The 19162-nt window shown below is 38.0% G+C and overlaps 1 protein-coding gene across 6 annotated transcripts in view; it reads right to left on the minus strand.

Moving 5' to 3' along the window:
• The window catches only part of TMEM62 (transmembrane protein 62), a 48575-nt gene that overhangs the window by 8447 nt on the left and 20966 nt on the right, over nt 1-19162 (minus strand). For 3 of the 6 annotated variants that reach the window (XM_030814213.1, XM_030814214.1, XM_030814215.1), the window contains 4 exons: nt 18877-18939; nt 18016-18175; nt 12053-12166; nt 5144-5228 (listed from right to left, as the gene is read on the minus strand). In XM_030814213.1, the coding sequence (XP_030670073.1) occupies nt 5144-5228; nt 12053-12166; nt 18016-18175; nt 18877-18939 (422 nt within the window). The remainder of the gene's footprint in view (nt 1-5143; nt 5229-12052; nt 12167-18015; nt 18176-18876; nt 18940-19162) is intronic. The other 3 variants (XM_003266795.4, XM_030814217.1, XM_030814216.1) reach the window with 1 other exon arrangement.

A 19162-nucleotide genomic window follows, 5' to 3' on the forward strand; every position in this document is an offset into this window, starting at 1 on the left:
ATACACATGGATGTATACACAGGATGTATACACATGCATACACATGGATGTATACACAGGATGTATACACATGCATACACATGGATGTATACACAGGATGTATACACATGCATACACATGGATGTATACACAGGATGTATACACATGCATACACATGGATGTATACACAGGATGTATACACATGTATACACATGGATGTATACACAGGATGTATACACATGGATGTATACACAGGATGTATACACATGGATGTATATACATGGATGTATACACAGGATGTATACACATGGATGTATACACATGGATGTATACACAGGATGTATACACATGGATGTATACACAGGATGTATACACATGTGTAATAATGCTTCTTGAACTTTTTCATAGAATTTTTAAAATAAATATAAGCAGAAAAACATTCAGTAGGATGTGTACTGTACGTATTCAGTTAATCATGTTACTGTTTAATCATTACTACAATACTCCCCTTCTCTATCATCAGTCCTTGATCCCAGGGATTTCATCCAAATTAAGAAAGGATCAGGAAAATTTGATTTAACAAGTATTTATTGTTTATTATACACAAATTCGGTGCTGGGGGCTGTGGGAAACAGAAGAGAATTAGGAAGCAAGAGTTCCTGCATTGAAGACAGGCACAGTGGCTCACGCCTGTAATCCCAGCACTTTGGGAGTCTGAGGTAGGCGGATCCACCTGAGGTCAGGAGTTTGAGACCAGCCTGGCCAACATGGTGAAACCCCATCTCTACTAAAAAAATAAAATAAAATACAAAAATTAGCTGGGTGTGGTGGTGCATGTCTGTAGTCCCAGCTACTTGGGAGGCTGAGGCAAGATAATTGCTTGAGAACCCAGGTGGCAGAGATTGCAGTAGCTGAGATCATACCACTGCACTCCAGCTTGGGGTTCACAGCGAGACTGTCTAAAAAAAAAAAGAGTCCCTGCATTGAGGAACTTATCTGGTTAAGGAGAAATGTATATATATTCGAAGTGGTTATATAAAGCAAAGTGGCTAATTAAGTATAGAATTAATTGTGAGAAAGGACGATAGGGATTCAGATAAGCAAGAGCTCATTATGACCTGAAATGGCTGGAGAAAACAGTATGACAAAAGAGGTCTTAAGGTAAGCCTTACAGGAGGCTAAGATTTAGATAAGTTTAGAAAAATGACTTAGAGTAGGGATAATACTATGAGTAAAAGTACAGAAGCAGAAATGAGCATGGCATGTATAGGGAACAGTGAAAAAGTATCTAGGCTAAAATACAGGTAACTGGTTGAAGACATGGCTAGTTAAATAAGACTAGATTGTGGAAGATTTTTAGTGTCTTGCAGAGATGTCTGACCTTTATTCAGTGTGTTCTGGAAAGCCACTAAAGGCTTTTGCATACAGAAGTGATCTATGGATGAGATGCCATGAGAAGGATAATTGGCTAATAATGAAGAGGATGAATTAGATAGACTGGATATAGGAGCAGCAGTTAGGAGTCTATTCAGGAATCCAGAGAGGTGATACTGACATGGCATTGGTGACCTCTCAAAAGGAAAAGGAACATTTGAAGAAATAATTAATGGGTTGTTTTGTTTTTTTGAGATGGAGTCTCACTCTTTTGCCCAGGCTGGAGTGCAGTGGCGCAATCTTGGCTCACTGCAACCTCTGCCTCCCCAGTTCAAGTGATTCTCCTGCCTCAGCCTCCTGAGTAGCTGGGATTACAGGCGCATGCCACCACACCCGGCTATTTTTTGTATTTTTAGTAGAGACAAGGTTTCACCATGTTGGCCACGGTGCTCTCAAACTCCTGACCTCAAGTGATCCATCCACCTTGGCCTCCCAAAGTACTGGGATTACAGGCATGAGCCACTGCAACTGGCCTGAATTAATGGGTTTTAATATGTTGCCATTAGGAGTGAGGACTGATGATTATTAAAAAGCGACTAGATTTTTAAGGTAAAAATTGTAGTAAGGTCTTCCTGTAAGGTCTTTATTTTTGATAGTCTATATGTTTTTATTTTTTTAATATCAGTATATGTATATATTTTTCTATCAAAATATAGTGATTAACTCAAATGCCTGAAAGTTCATGTGACTTAAGTAGATCTTTCATAAATAACCTGATTTTAAATTTGTTGATAAAAATAGAAATGTCTTCAGAATTGTCAGCATACACTTTTTGCCTGGATTTACTGATCAAATAGTTTTGCATTTGTCTGTGTTAGATGTTTTAAGCAGGATTTGACCAAAAGGTCACAAAACTATATATCCAGCCTAAAATCAGAATGATCTTTGTGTAACTCTTTGATAAGTAAAACTAATTTAATATAGTTGATTTAATGAAGATAGCTGTTTTCAGTTTTTGGCAAAATATTTATATAATTAGCTTTAAGATTTCTACTTAGGTGAACACCTGAAATTCACATGCTGTAAAAACGATTAACAGAAAGATACCTTGACATAATGACTAACTCTATCTAATATCTTAGTTTTCATAAGTAATCTATGTGTAGTTAAAAAATAAGTTCGATGAATGTAAATGGGATAAATTTATAAATGAACTTTCCATGTGATTTTAAATCCTAAAGTTACATTATATTAAATTAAGTAATAGATACTCATGAAATGTCTGAGTCATTTCTAAGTAAGATAAAATACTGAAACATAAATTGCTAAACATTAGTATAAGTTGGTTCTTGGTTTCTTAAATTGCATAGAAAGACAAAACATACTTGGGTCTATTAGTAAATAGTAAACTCCACATTCAAAAATTATTCCATAAAAAAATTTTTTTAGAGATTATAAACTATGTATTCATGAGATGTTAATATATAACAGTTCAAAATTACTTATTTCCAGAGTAACCTAAAGCTTAAGGTTACTAAAAATTAAAAGTTTTTATTAAGGCTAGGCACAGTGGCTCATGCCTGTAATCCCAGCACTTTGGGAGGCCAAGGGGGGTGGATCACGATGTCAGGAGATTGAGACCAACCTGGCTAACATGGTGAAACCCTGTCTCTACTAAAAATGCAAAAAATTAGCCAGGCGTGGTGGTGGGTGCCTGTAGTCCCAGCTACTTGGGAGGCTGAGGCAGGAGAATGGCGTGAACCCAGAAGGCAGAGCTTGCAGTGAGCTGAGATTGTGCCACTGCACTCCAGCCTGGGGGACAGAGCAAAATTCTGGCTCACAAAAAAAAAAAAAAAAGTTTTTATTAACATGAAACTATTTTTATATGAGAAAGAATTTTATGTGGTCTCAATATAAAGGAATAAAAAATTTTTAAGTAATTTTTTGTCTTACGGTAAAATAATTAGTTATTCCAATATAAAAGTGGGGAAAATACAGGACAAAGACTAGGAGTTTAGGAGAATAATGGAAGGTCTAAGCAAGTTGTGGAAGGTTTATGAAGGATAGGTCCTGTAATGGAAGTTTTATATCATCAGGATGGTTGGAATTTGAAGGGAACTTTTTTTTTTTTTTAAGGACAGAGTCTGGCTCTGTTGCCCAAGCTGGAGTGCAGTGACATGATCTCGGCTCACTGCAACCTCTGCCTCCCAAGTTCAAGCAATTCTCATGCCTCAGCCTCCCGAGTAGCTAGGACTACAGATGTGTGCCCTCATGCCTGGCTAATTTTTGTATTTTTAGTAGAGACAAGGTTTCACCATGTTGGCCAGGCTGGTCTCGAACTCCTGATCTCAGGTGATCTGCCCGCCTCGGCCTCCCACGATGCTGGGATTACAGGCGTGAGCCACTGTGCCCAGCCATAAGAGGTTTTGACTTAATTCTAAAATCTGTTTCTTTAAAATTTAATTTTCATGCATCTTCTGAACTGCAGCTTTAGAGTTTATAGGCCAGTGTTTTCCTCCGATATAACTTGATTCTGTACTCTTGGCTTTTCTTGATGTTTCTGAATTGTCCATATAACCAGGAAATTTCCCATGCTTTTTCTAAGAGCCCTGTATTCCCCTGCTCAAGGTACTAGTTTTCTTATGTCCCTCTATAATATAATGTGTACATATAACCTTGGACACATGCTCTTCCTATGTCTGATTATATTTAAGTATCTTTCCATCAGGTTTCACTTCCAGGTTATCTAAACAGGCTTCCCATAAGGAGGAGCAATCACACTTCAGGAAGGTTTTTTTCTTTACTTTTTTGGGAACTGACCAAAGAAACAAAGATTTTACATTTTATCAAGATAATTTCCTATGTTTCATATTATCCTTATTAGTTTTTTTTTTAATTTCTTAGGAAAACTGAGCTTTGAAAGCTTTTTGTTTGTTTACAGCCACAGAACTTTCTGCATTGTTTCTGAAGTCTTTTAATTGTCACTGTTTAAGTGAGTGACTGTTACTTCACAATGACATCTATTCCTATTCTGACCAAGTGTTTTAAACCTTTTGACATCTTTGGCATGCCTCCCAAGGATCAAGTTATAAATTAAGTCTTTTTTGACCTTGAACTAATTTTGGGATATCTCTTGGCCAAGGGGACCCCAAAGAAACCTTAAAAATTGAGTTCTCAGCCACGATGGAAAGGGAGGTCAGACACACCTTGTCATACTCCCTCCCTTTTAGAGTTTGGGCACAACAGACCATCATTAATGTTAAAATAGAGATCATAAGACTGGCAAAACAGACTCTGTCACAATAAGATACCAAATTATAAACAAGATCTAATGCCTGCAGGACATCAATCTTGCTAAACAGGTCATTTTTCACCCAGTATATTGTGGCTGACATAGCATCCTTATCTTATCGTAAACATTCCTTTCTGCTGACAAGAAGTTTTAGACAGAGCCTCAGTCCTTTAACCAATTGCAAATTAAAGAATCTCTGAATCCCCGTATAACCTGTAAGCCCCCACTTCAAGATATTCCAACTTTTGGGGCCGAAGCAATGCATACCTTCCATGTATTGATTTATGTCTTTTCCTATAACTCCTGCCTCCATAAAATGTATAAATCCCAACGGTAATCCAACTACCTCAGGAGCATTTACTCAAGGCTTCCTGAATTTGTGTTTTCCCTGGGCCATGGTCATTCATATTGGCTCAGAATAAAACTCTTTAAAATATTTTATGGAGTTTGGTTTTTCCATGAACAAGGCTTATAGGAATAAAAGGAACCATAACTAACCTTTAAGCTCTGGATATCCTCGATATCTAAAAATAATGAGAATGGTGAGCTGGCTCAGCACAATCAGCACAAAAAGGACCCGGGCCTGCAGGGAAATAGATGTTAATGTGAAATAGATACATGGGTACACTTTCAGTTAAGATTTTTAAAGTAGCCTTATTAACAAAAATGGAAATGGCATCTGTGATACTGTGATATAAGATATACATATTTTGGTCTTTGTCCCCACTGGTCAGAGCTCCTAAAATCCTTGTAATTTTCTAAGTGATAACAAGGACAGGAGCATATTGTTATAACATTTGGATTTTGTCTCTGGCTCCTGAAACAGCTCTAGAGTGATAAAGTAAAAGGAATACCTATTGTTATTCATAACAAGCCCCTTTTGGAGGAGGTAGAGCAAGATGGCCAGTAGAATCCTCCAGCAATCATCCACCCCTTTGCCCTCAGAACACCAAATTGAACAACTATCCCCACAAGAAACCACTTTCATAAGAACCAAAAATCAGATGAGTGATCACAGTACCTGGTTTTAACATCATATCAAGGAAAGAGGCACTAAAAAGGGTAGACAACACAGTACTTCATTGCCTACACCACCCTTCCCCCATTCTGTGGCAGAGATAATCTGTGCACTTGTGGGAGAGAGCAAAATGACTGTGAGACTTTGGTTGGAACTCAGTGCTGTCACAGGGGAACACAACACAGGGCAGAATTCTGCCAGCACCCACAGAGGGAGCATTTAAGCTGGCCCTTGCCAGAGGGCAATCCTCTGCCCCAGTGGTAGGAACCTGAGTTCCAGCTAGCTCCAGCACCAGCTGACTAAACAAGTGCCCTGGGGTCCTGAATAAACTTGAAAGGCAGTCAAGCCACAAGGACTGCAGTCCTTGGGCAAATCTGGGTACTATGCTGGGCTCAGAGCCAGTGGAAATGGAGTGCTCACGACCCAGTGAGACACCAGTTGTGGTGGCCAGGGGAGTACTTGTGTCACCCATCTCCCAACTCTCCAGGCAGTGCAGCTCAAAGAGAGACTCCTTCCTCTTGTGGAAAGAAGAGAGAAAAGTAAAGAGGACTTTGTTTTGCCACCTGGGTACCAGCTCAGCCACAGTAAAATAAAGCACCAAGCAGATTCTTGAAGCCTCTGAGTCCAGGCCCTCACTCCTGGATGGCATTTCTAGACTCAGCCTGGGCCAGAAGAAAACCTGCTGTGTTGAAGAGAAAGACCATGTCCTGGCAAGATTCACCATCTGCTGACTAAAGAGCCCCTGGGCGTTGAATAAACATCAGCAGTAGCCAAGCAGTAGTCACCATAGACCTTGGACAAGACCCAGTACTATGGTGAATTCAGGTGTGACCCAGAATGGTACAAACTGTGGTCACTTCTCCCACATATCCAGGCAGGCCAGCAAAGAGAGAGAGAGGCTCCTTCTGCTTGGGGAAAAGTGAGGAAAGAAAACAAAAGACTCTGCCCGGTAATCAAGAGAATTCTCCCAGTTCTTACCCAAGCCCACCAAGCCCACATAAGGCTGCAAGAGTTGCAGTATTACTGGGCTTGGGGCACCCCCTAGTCCAGATATGGCTGCAGTGACCAAAGATTTAGATCACAACCCTCAATTCTTTGAATACCTGGAAAGCCTCCTCAAGGAGGATGAGTACCAACAAGCCCAGACTACAAAGATTAGAATAAATACCTAACTCTTCAAGGCCCAGACATTGACAAACATCCACAAGCCTCAAGAACATCCAGGAAAACATGACCTCACCAAATGAACTAAATAAGACACCAGAGACCATTCCTGGAGTGACAGAGATATGTGAACTTTCAGACAGAGAATTCAAAATAGCTGTTTTGAGGAAGTTCAATGAACTTCATGAAAACACAGAAAAGGAATTCAGATTCCTATCACAGAAATTTATTTATTTATTTATTTATTTATTTGAGACTGAGTCTTGCTCTGCTACCCAGGCTGGAGTGCAGTGGTGCACTCTTGGCTCACTACAAGCTCCGCCTCCTGGGTTCATGCCATTCTCCTGCCTCAGCCTCCTGAGTAGCTGAGACTATAGGTGCCCGCCACCACACCTGGCTAATTTTTTGTATTTTTAGTAGAGATGGGGTTTCACCGTGTTAGCCAGGATGGTCTCTATCTCCCGACCTCGTGATCCGCCCACCTCGGCCTCCCAAAGTGCTGGGATTACAGGCGTGAGCCACCGCAGCCAGCCTCCTATCACAGAAATTTAATGAAGACATTACAATAATTTTTAAACATCAAAGCAGAAATTCTGAAGCTGAAAGATTAAATTGACAAACTGACAAATGCATCAGAATTTCTCAAGGGCAGAACTCATCAAATAGAAGAAAGAATTAGTGAGCTTAAAGACCATCTATATGAAAATACACACACAGAGGAGAAAAAAAGGAAAAAAAAAGAATGAAGCACACCTACAACATCTAGAAAACAGCCTCAACAGGACAAATCTAAGAGTTATTGGCCTTAAAGAGGAGGTACAGAGAGAGATCAGAGTAGGAAGTTTATTCAAAAAAATAATAATAGAGAACTTTTTTAACCTAAAGAAACATATGAATATTCAGGTACAAGAAGGTCATAGAACACCAAGAAGTTTTAACCCAAATAAGACTACCTGACGGCATTTATTAACCAAATTCCCAAAGGGCAATGTTAAGGAAAGGATCTTAAAAGCAACAAGAGAGAAGAAACAAATAACATGCAAAGGAGCTCCAATATGTCTGGCAGCCGACTTCTCAGTGGAAGCCTTAAGGCTAGGAGAAAGTGGCATGACATATTCAGAAGGAAAATAATTTTATCTTAGAATATTATGTCCAACAAAAATACCTTTAAAACATGAAGGAGAAATAAAGACCTTCCCAAACAAACAAAGCTGACTTTCCCAAACAAACAAAGCTGAGGGATTACATCAACACCAGACCTGTCCTATAAGAAATGCTAAAGGGAGTTTTTCAGTCTGAAAGAAAAGGATGTTAATGTGCAATGAGAAGTCTGGGCACAGTGATTCATGCCTGTAATTCCAACATTCTGGGAGGCCGAGGCAGGAGGATTGCTTGAAGCCAGGAGTTCAAGACCAGCCTAGGCAACAAAGTGAGACCCCGTCTCCACAAAAAAAAATGAAAAAATTAGCTGGTTGTATTGGCATGTGCCTGTAGTCTCAGCTACTTGGGAAGACCCCATCTCAAAAAAAAAAAAAAAAAGAAAGCAACAAAAGAAAAAAGAAATCATCTGAAGGTATAAAACTCATTGGCAACAGTAAATATACAGCCTAATATAGAATACTCTGACACTGCAATTGTGGTACATAAACCACGCATATCTTGAGTAAGAAGACTAAAAGATAAACCTATCAAAAATAATAACCACAATATCAGTTTTTTTAAGAGATGGAATCTTTAAGTCATTTTAAGAGATGGAGACTTTAAGAGATGGAATCAAACATCTGATCCACCAATAAAGAAAATTATAAATTGCTTCAGCATTGCTCTTTCTGAATTTAGATACTTAGACCAATATCTAAGAGTGTATAGAAAGAGTGTAAGTATAGAAGCTAAGTAATTTTATACAATTATATTAAGCAATCAAATTAAAATAGTCCACTTTCATTGTACTGGGAGAAGGATACTTTGTTTTGTTTTAAAGTTGTATAAGAATAAAAAAAAGTATAGACTACACTGCAGACTGAGTGAACATAGACTGTTTTCTTTTGCTTTCTTCTCAAGAAGTCAGTCACCTGAAGATGAATTCGCAATAGTGACATATGACCTAGGTGCTTGTTTCTCGAAGTATGATTCCCGGACAGTCATTGGAATCCACTCAAGCCTGTTAGGAATGCAGAATCTCAGTCCCCTTCTCAGAATTGCTAAACCACAACCTGTGTTTTTTTTTTGAGACGAAGTCTCGCTCTGTCACCCAAGCTGAAGTGCAGTAGCACGATCTCGGCTCACTGCAAGCTCCGCCTCCCAGGTTCACGCCATTCTCCTGCCTCAGCCTCCCAAGTAGCTGGGACTACAGGTGCCCACCACCACGCCTGGCTAATTTTTTGTATTTTTAGTAGAGACGGGGTTTCACCATGTTAGCCAGGATGGTCTCAATCTCCTGACCTCATGATCTGCCTGCCTCAGCCTCCCAAAGTGCTGGGATTACAGGCTTGAGCCACCGAGCCCAGCCCCAGAACCATATTTTAATAACATCCAGGTTATTCACTTGAACATCAAAATTCCCCAAGCCTAATTTAGGTGACTGTTAAAAATCCACAAAAGAAAAAATAACAAATGATTTAAAAATTTTGCAATAATGAGATGCAAATGCTTATTAATAATATGTTTGAAAAACTCAATCATACAAGTAACAAAAGTAAATTAAAATAATAATGATCTCACATTTTAAGTCTGTGAGAATATACACTAAACCTATCTCTGGGAAGTGAAATTAAGGAAGGTTTAAGTTTTCTTCTGAAAATTTTAGTGTATTTCTTTTTTTTTTATTTTTATTTTATGCTAACACCCAGGATAAATGAGATCTGAGGGAATTACAGTATAAATTACCATAGCTTCTCTAAAAGACAATTTAACAGTGTATGTTAAAAACTAAAAAAATACCCATTTACTCATTTAAGAAATATTTATTGAGGGCCTACTATGTGCCAAGCATACCAAAATATAAGCCCTCATGAGGCTTATATTTTAATGAGCGAGGACAGGAAAAAATAATGACGGTTATAAATAATAAATAATTTATGTAATTATATATATAAATAGTAAAGTATATAAAATAGTGTGCCCACCCTTTGATCCAGAAATTCACTTCTAGAAATTTATCCCAAGAAACTATATTAGAGATATATGCAAAAACTTAGTTACAAGCATTATTTATACAGTAGAGGGGCAAATTAGAAACAACTTAAATGTCCAACAATAGAGAAGTGATTAAAAAAATTAAGGCAGCCAGGTGCGGTGGCTTACCACTGTAATCCCAACACTTTGGGAGGCTGAGGTGGGTGGATCACCTGAGGTTAGGAGTTCAAGACCAGCCTGACCAACATGGCGAAACCCCGTCTCTACTAAAAATACAAAAATTAGCTGGGCATGGTGGTGGGCGCTGGTAATCCTAGCTACTCAGGAGACTGAGGTAAGAGAATCACTTGAACCCAGGAGGCAGAAGTTGCAGTGAGCTGGGATCGTGCCATTGCACTCCAGCCTGGGAGACAGAGCGAGACTCTAGCTCAAAAAAAAAAAAAGGGGGCTGGGGCAGTGGCTCACGCCTGTAGTCCCAGCACTTTGGGAGGCCGAGGCGGGTGGATCACTTGAGGTCGGGAGTTCGAGACCAGCCTGGCCAATATGGCAAAACCCCGTCTCTACTAAAAAAAAAAAAAAAAAAAGCTGGACGTGGTGGGGGGGCACCTGTAGTCGTAGCTACTCGGGAGGCTGAGGCAGGAGAATCACTTGAATCCAGGAGGTGGAGGTTGCAGTGAGCCAAGATCGCACCACTGTACTCCAGCCTGGGTGACAGAGTGAGACTCTGTCTCAAAAAAAATAAAATAAAAATTAAGGCATATCTATGGCAATATAATGCAGCTAATATATTAAATATAAATTGATAAGAGAAAATAGTCAAGACAAATTCCTCAGTGGAAAAAATTCAGACAGCAAAAGAGAATAAAGGTATAATAGTATTTTATGTTAAAAATACATATACAAAAAAAATACATATACAAGCTGGGCATGGTGGCTTATGCCTATAATCCCAGCACTTTGGGAGGCTGAGGCAGGTGGATTGCCTGAGGTCAAGAGTTCGAGACCAGCCTGGCCAACAGTGAAACCCCGTCTCTACTAAAAAAATACAAAAAATTAGCTGGGCGTGGTGGCGGGCACCTGTAATCCCAGCTACTCAGGAGGCTGAGGCAGGAGAATCACTTGAACCCAGGAGGTGGAGGTTGCAGTGAGCCAAGATGGCACCATTGCACTCCAGCCTGGGAAACAAGAGCAAAACTCTGTTTCCAGAAAAAAAAAAAACAAAAAACAAAAAACAAAACAAAACAAACAAACAAAAAATATATATATATATACATGTATATATAAGAGAGAAAAATGAGAGTATCATAATGACAAATACAATGGTTATAATGGATAGTGTGATAGAAGAAAGATGTGTGGTTGATTTCACTTTATCTATTTCTAAATTTTCCAAGTTTTCTACACTGAGCATATATTATTGATGTGGAAAGAAATATTCCTTAAAAAGCCTTAACCCAAGTTAGCATAGTCCCTGTAATTCCCTTAGTTATCCTGGTTTTATAGCATCCTTAGTTATAATTCCCTTAGATATGATAACTAATATCCTTAGTTACAATTCCCTTAGTTATCCTTGATTTATAGCATCCCAAATGACTCATCCATGCCTCTGCTTCTTTTAATTCAAATCAACTTAAAAGCATTTTATTCTTCTAGACAAATAACTAACCTTTAATTTTGTAAGATTCAACTTTCTTGTCATATGTTTACAGTAGTCCCCCTTTATCCACAGGGGATACATTCCAAGTCCCCCCCAGTGGATGCCTGAAAACACAGATAGTACCGAACCCTACATATATTATGTTTTTTCCTATAAATACATACCTATGATAAAGTTTAATTTATAAATTAGGCACAGTAGATCGGCAACAATGATAATAAAATAGAACAATTATAACAATATACTATAATAAAGGTTACAGGACTATGGTCTCTGTCTCTCAAAATATCTTATTATATATAATATTTTCAGACCATGGATGACCTTGGGTAACTGAAACCATGGAAAGTGAAACCATGGATAAGGGAGGACTACTGTATATTATTTAGGACTGTGCATTTAACATATGTAATGTTTAATTGAATTCACTTACCATGATGTAGTGATCAGTACGGAGAATAAATGATGCCAGGGGATCAAAACTGAGATGATTATTCTCTTGAACAGAAAATATGTGGTGAACACTCTTACTTCTTCCAGCAGAATCCTAGTAATAACCACAGAAGAAAAGTAACTTTCATGTACATGGAAATACTTATAATGTTCTAAATTAAAATAAGAATAGGTTTATAATAACTACACTTTGTTGTTATTATTGTTGTTATTGTTGTTGTTGTTGTTGTTTTTCAAGGTTTCTCTCTGTTGTCCAGGCTGGTGTGCAGTGGTGCAATCATAGCTCACTGCAGCTTTCATCTTCTGTGGTCAAGTGATCTTCCTGATACAGCTGCGGGACTATAGGCACACACCACTATGCCTGGCTAATATTTAAATTTATTTTAGAGATGGGGTCTTGCTATGTTGCCCAAGCTGGTCTTGAACTCCTGGCCTCAAGCAGTCTTCCTGCATTGGCCTCCCAAAGTGCTGGCCTTATAAGTACTTTTAATAATATTTCTTAGGCCAGGCAAGGTGGCTCACACCTGTAATCCCAGCACTTTGGGAGGCCGAGGCAGGTGGATCACTTGAGGCCAGGAGTTCAAGACCAGCCTGGCCAACATAGTGAAACCCCATCTCTACTAAAAATACAAAAATTAGCCAGGCATGGTGGTACGCACCTGTAATCCTAGCTACTCAGGGGGCTGAGGCAGGAGAATTGCTTAAACCCAGGAAGAAGAGCTTGCAGTGAGCCGAGATCACGCCACTGCACTCCAGCCTGGGTGACAGAGTAAGACTCTGTCAAAAAGACAAAAAAAAAGTTTAAAACCTATAATTCTACATTTAAATAGTAAATATTAGCATGCACTCACATGTATTTTCCCTTTAAAAAAAAATTTGTATTTCCTCTCTGTTCCCTAAAAAGGCCTAGAAATAACAACAAAGCTAACAGTAATGAGCTACCTAGGCTGGTGCCCAGGTTGTGGTCTCAAAATAGTATTTCTCACTACAAGAAACCAGTGCTCTTTAGGGAAACAGCTCATTCCAGTTCTTGAATAGGAAGTGCACAAGAAGATATATCTGCACTCCCATGTTTGTTGCAGCACTGTTCACAATAAGATTTGGAAGCAACCTAAGTGTCCATCAACAGATGAATGGATAAAGAAAATGAGGTACATATACATAATAGAGTACTATTCAGCCATCAAAAAAGAATAAGATCCTGTCATTTGCAACCAATGGATGGAACCGGAGATCACTATGTTAAGTAAAATAAGCCATGGACAGAAAGACAAACATCACAGGTTCTCACTTACTTGTAGGACCCAAATACCAAAACAATTGAACTCATGGACACAGAGAGTAGAAGGATGGTTACCAGAGGCTAGAAAAGGTAGTAAGGGGGCATTGGGAGGGAGGTGGGGACGGTTAATCAGTACAAAAAACATAAAAAGAATGAATAAGACCTACTATTTGATAGCAAAACAGAGTGACTAGAGTCAATAATAACTTAATTGTACTTTTAAAAATAACTAAAAGAGTGTAATTGGACTGTTTGTAAAACAAGGACAAATGCTTGAGAGGGTGGATACTCCATTTTCCATGATGTGATTATTATGCATTGCATGTCGGTGTCAAAACACCTCATGTAACCCATAGATATACACACCTACTATGTACTCACAAGAAGTGAAACTTTAAAAAAAAAATTTTTAAAGAAAAAAATGCATAAGAAAAGTTTGGAATATCTTGTCAAATCAGAAAGTAAGAAAACGAACAAAGACTACTGGAATTGTGTCAAAGGGCTTAGTAGTCAACATGAAGAGGCTTCCACTAGCCAAAGGTGGAACAATTTGAGCATGGAAAAGAATAAATGCAATGGACTGAAATACATCAAGTATTTTTTTATACATCAATGTATTTTTTAAACTTTGAATTTATAATAATACTAAATGTAAAAGACTCAGTCACGTTTGGCAGATACTAAAGAACCAACTCATTATTCTGAAAACTGGTTCAGTAAAGGGGCAATAGGGAAAGAAGAATTTATCTTGCATTTTCTGTGTGAACTCTATATCTGGGTACCAAATAGATGAGATAATTTTTCCTTCATAGGACTGTTCTAATTAATATTCCTATAATAAAGAAAGAAAATGTGAATATCACCATTTTATAACTCTAATAAAAAAATGGATTTAGGTAAGTATCATCAATGGCTACTAAAAACCGTTAGGTGAAAAGATAATGGAGGGATGAGCCAACAGTGTGCTGGAGCTGGCTTGACTGCTCACAAGAGCCAACTGTTAAGTTTTCAGCAATTTTGCAGGCCACTTAGCATGGCATTGGTAGCTTAAAACCAGCTATGGTAGAAATATTTATATTATGGGGATTGGTACAAATCAGGGAAACGCTACAAATCAGGATCCCCTCTCCTTGACCCCTGTAACTTGCCCCAAGCTGGTTACTAAATATTTACCAGCACACCAGTGGATAAGGCTACCAACAGCTGAATACACTGATCCATCTTAACATTATAGAAAGAGAGACAACCAAATATTATGCACATCCTGTTAAAAGCATAAAAAACCAGATAAAGTACTCTTGCCAAAAAACAAACAGATGTAAATCTGATGAAACCTCTAAATCTAACTACCAATTATAGAAACTAAGGGGGAAGGGGACAGAGGAACATGTTAAATGGTACCACAGGGATGTAAACAGCAAAAATCCAGAAAACAGGGAACTCCACAGGACCAAAGATTCAGTTTCCAAAACAAATAAATTTTAAGGGGAAAAAAAAGAGGGGGGAGGTAAGGGAGGCAATCTATACAGTAAAAGAGACGAAAGAGACAAGTCAGTTAAATAGAATATATGAGCCTTGATTGGATTCCAGTTTGAACCAACCAAATGAAAATATACATATCTATTTATCTATCTATCTGCCTGTCTATCTATCTATGTGACATATTGGGATAACCGAACATTAGCTGGGTAGTTTGATATTACGGAACTACTGCTAGTCTTACAGGTATGATATGGTATCATGGTTAAGTTTTTAAAAAATAGTCCTTATCTTTTACTGATACATATTGACATATTTACAGATGAAATGACATCATGTTGCAGGGAGGGGAGATAGGGATAAAGAAGGAACAAGACTGATCATGAGTTGATAATTGTTGAGATTGGCTGATGGATACATGGGAGTTCATTATAATATTACCTCTTTTGGATATTTAAAATTTTCCCATTATAAAAAAACTTAAAAAATAACAAGAACTAACATTTGTGTTTTTTAAGCTTTTATTGCTCAAAATGTGCTTATATTAAACTATGTTATTGTTTTAAAGCAGGAATCTAGATTTCTCTAATGTTTGAGATTAGACCTTTCTAGGGTCTACTCTTTAAATTGGCAAAGTAGGCACAATAATCTTAAACTACAGGTACTCAAACTTTAGTGGACATCAGAATCACCTGGAGAGATTGTTAAACTAGATTGCTAGGTCCTATCTCCAAAGTTTCTGATTCAGTAGGTTTCGGATGGGAGCTGAGAATTTCCATTTCTAACAAGTTCCCAGATGATATTGATGCCACTAGCCCAGGACCCACATTGAAAATTGATCTAAAGGTCTAGTTGCTACCAGACTGCGGGGAACCTATAGATATTCAATAAATACAATGAGTAGGTAAAATATTAGATAATAAACAAATGTCTTCTCCCACAGATTTTGAGTTTCAAATCTGACTTATCTACAGTTTATTGTATTTAAAAGGACAGAACTTTCCCATGAATGAATGAGGGGACCAGGTTCCCTATTTAATACTCAGTAGGTTGTTTAAGGTTATACATATAAGAAAACAGAAAACAGATCAGTCCTTGCCTGAGAATGAGGATGTAAGGAAAACAGATTGCAAAGGATACAAGAAAACTTTTGAGGGAAATGTATCATATTGCTTGTAGGTGATGACTTCAAGGATGTATACATATGTCAAAACTCACCAAATTGTATACTTTAAATATACACAGTTTATTATATTATTATGTGTAAATTATACCTTGATACCATTGTAAGAAATATTAAACATACAAAAAGTATGTGATTTTACATTTGTACTAAGGATTCAACTAAGCAGCCAGAAATGTTTCAAGGAATATAAGCTATGGTTTTTTTTTCTTCATAAAACTACAGAAGTTGTATGTATATCTTATTAAGAAAATAATACACTGGGGTTCTGAGGCACTCCAGACTGTAGTGACTGTAAAGACAGGGAATAATTTATTCTAGGTGCACATGAACCTTCAAGTCTCTTTAAAATGATCCAACTTCTTCTAATATGAAAGACCTTAAGGGTTCATCCGCAGCTATCTCTCCTTCTACTTCTTCTATAAGTTTTTTCTTCCTTCTACACAGCACATTTTAAAGATGGGTGGTGTAGCAGAGTGTCTTCTTTTGTGCAGATGTACAAGTTTCTCCATTTACAAACCAAGGGTAAAACTACCCCCAACAAAGGATTGTTTTGTGGATTGAGTAAAAAATTCTAAGTGCCTAGCATCTCCTTAGAGGGAGCTCAGTAAATAGTTTCTTCCTGCTCAACCTGTCTCTGTAGGGGGGATAAAAAAGATAATGAAAATAACTACATATGTTTTCTGAAAAATTATTTGGTGTTTCAAATTAAATCTTAATATTAGAAGATTAAATAGTTAACAACTGTCATCAAAACATAAAGTTGCAGAAATTGACAGGTGTGTGTGTGTGTGAGTGTGTTTAAGAAACTAATTTCTGAGCACAGCTTATCGCCTTAAGAGTTTAATGAAACTGCTCTATTTTGGTAATGATTATTACTTTCTACTCTGACAGGTGCTAATAAGTTAAATGCCCTAAATTGAATCAGAATAAGAAAAGGCAAACTGCAGATGCTAACAATGCTTATTCCTCTAACAAAAAAGTGCCTCTGATGTACTGAAAATTCTGTGTCCTGAAGCTTTCAAATAATGACACAATTGTCCTACAATTAGAGACAGCAATCAAAGACATAGATACATAATACGTGTTTTCTGACTTATTCTATTACTTTTGGGTATACTGGGGAATTTGCCCCTATTATGAAAAGATTCTGGGCAAAGTTGGAAGAAAACAAAAGAATGATTTCCTGGGGCTAAAAAAAGGGAGTCTATGGCCACTCCTCTTCTCCTCTGCCTAGTTTTTAATCTAATATTAGAATTATTCCAAGTGCCCATTTTCAGAATATACTAAATACAGTGTATTCAATTTATTTTTATTTTTATTTATTTATTTTTTGAGATAGGGTCTCGCTTTGTTACTCAGGCTAGAGTGCACTGGCACGATCAGAGCTCACTATAACCTTGAACTCCTGGGCCCAAGCGATCCTTCCATCTCAGCCTCCCAAGTAGCTAGGACTACAGATGCACGCCCCCATGCCCAGCTAACTTTTATTTTTTTGTTGAGATGCGGTCTCACTATGTTGCCCTGGCTGGTCTCAAACTACTGGCCTCAAGCGATCCTCCAGCCTCAGCCCAAATTTTTTCACTTTTTTGGTTTATTTTGAGACAGGGTCTGGCTCTGTTGCCCAGGCTGGAGTGCAGTGGTGCAATCTCAGCTCACTGCAACCTCTACCTCCTGGGCTCAAGTGGATTCTCCTGCCTCAGCCTCCTGAGTAGCTGGGACTACAGGCACATGCCACCGTGCCCAGCCAATTTTTGTATTTTTTTGTAAAGACAGGATTTCACTGTTTTGCCCAGGCTGGTCTCGAACGCCTATGCTTAGGTGATCCGCCTGCCTTGGCCTCCCAAAGTGTTGGGATTACAGGCGTGAGCCACCATGCCCAGCCCCCAATTTTTTTTAAAACACGGTTTCATTACCAATTAACTAAAAAATTCCAAACCAGAATTCATTGTGGCTACAGCTTAATCATTTACATAGTAAATATAAATTACTAACTTACCTGGACGATTACTTCTATGTTATGTGTCCCACTATTGTAGTTTCTAGGATTCCACTTCAGTGCGAAAATGGGACCAGACACATGAACAGCCTGGCCTAAATGAACTCCATCAATCTTAACTGTGACAGAAGTAATGGAGGATAAGGAAAAGGCCAAGACTCTAAAATGAGAGCATATATAAAACACATGGTTTGAGGTTTGTCATTGTTTTTGTAAAGGAGAATAACCTTATTGTAACTTGCAGATATATACGTATAGGCAGAACCATCATATTGTACAACGGCAGGAGCCACTATCCATATGATCTGGTTTCTTTCTGAATGGTGGCTTCTGGAGTTGGACAATTAGCAAAACTGAACTGGTAAGAAATTCAAAACTATTCTTTTACTTTTTAGAAAGAAAAATCAATTTTCTTTTGACAAATCTAGGTAAGGTAGTTTCAAAGTTCTTTCTGAAGAAACTCCAGAAGTACTGCTTTTTCTCTTAGGAAAATAATATAGGGTGGAAATCTCATTTTGTTAATCTAATGTCAAGCCTACCATCTACTCATTTGGTACCAGGGTGTCTGTCCCAAAGAAACAGGGTTATAACCAGGACTAGGCTACCAAGCCCTTTCAGAGAGTATGACACCTAAACCTGATATCCAGCTCCCACCAAAAAACCTGACTGACACATGTGCATTCCATTTCATTAGTGATGAAAACAATAAATGTAAACATCTTGGTACCATCTTTTACAAGTTAATTAGTAAATACTTTTTTAAGTATAATATCCAATAATAATAAGAGTACTGTGAATTTGGCACTCATATTGCTTGGTAATATTATAAATTAGCATCTGTTGTTGAAAATAATTGGATACCTGATACACTGCTGGTGGGAGTGTAAAATGGTGCAGCCACCATGGAAAACAGTATGGCAGCTCCTTAAAAAATTAAACAGATAATTACCATATGATCCAACAATTCCACTTCTGGATATATATCTAAAAGAAGTGACAGCAGGGACTTGAACAGATATCTGTACACTCATATTCATAGAAGCATTATTCAATATAGCCAAAAGTTATAAGCAATCCAAGTGTCCGTTGAACACATAAACAAAATGTGGTATGTGTGTATGTGTGTATTCATATGTGTGTATACATA

Source organism: Nomascus leucogenys, chromosome 6, assembly GCF_006542625.1.
Source record: "Nomascus leucogenys isolate Asia chromosome 6, Asia_NLE_v1, whole genome shotgun sequence".
NCBI lineage: Eukaryota > Metazoa > Chordata > Mammalia > Primates > Hylobatidae > Nomascus > Nomascus leucogenys.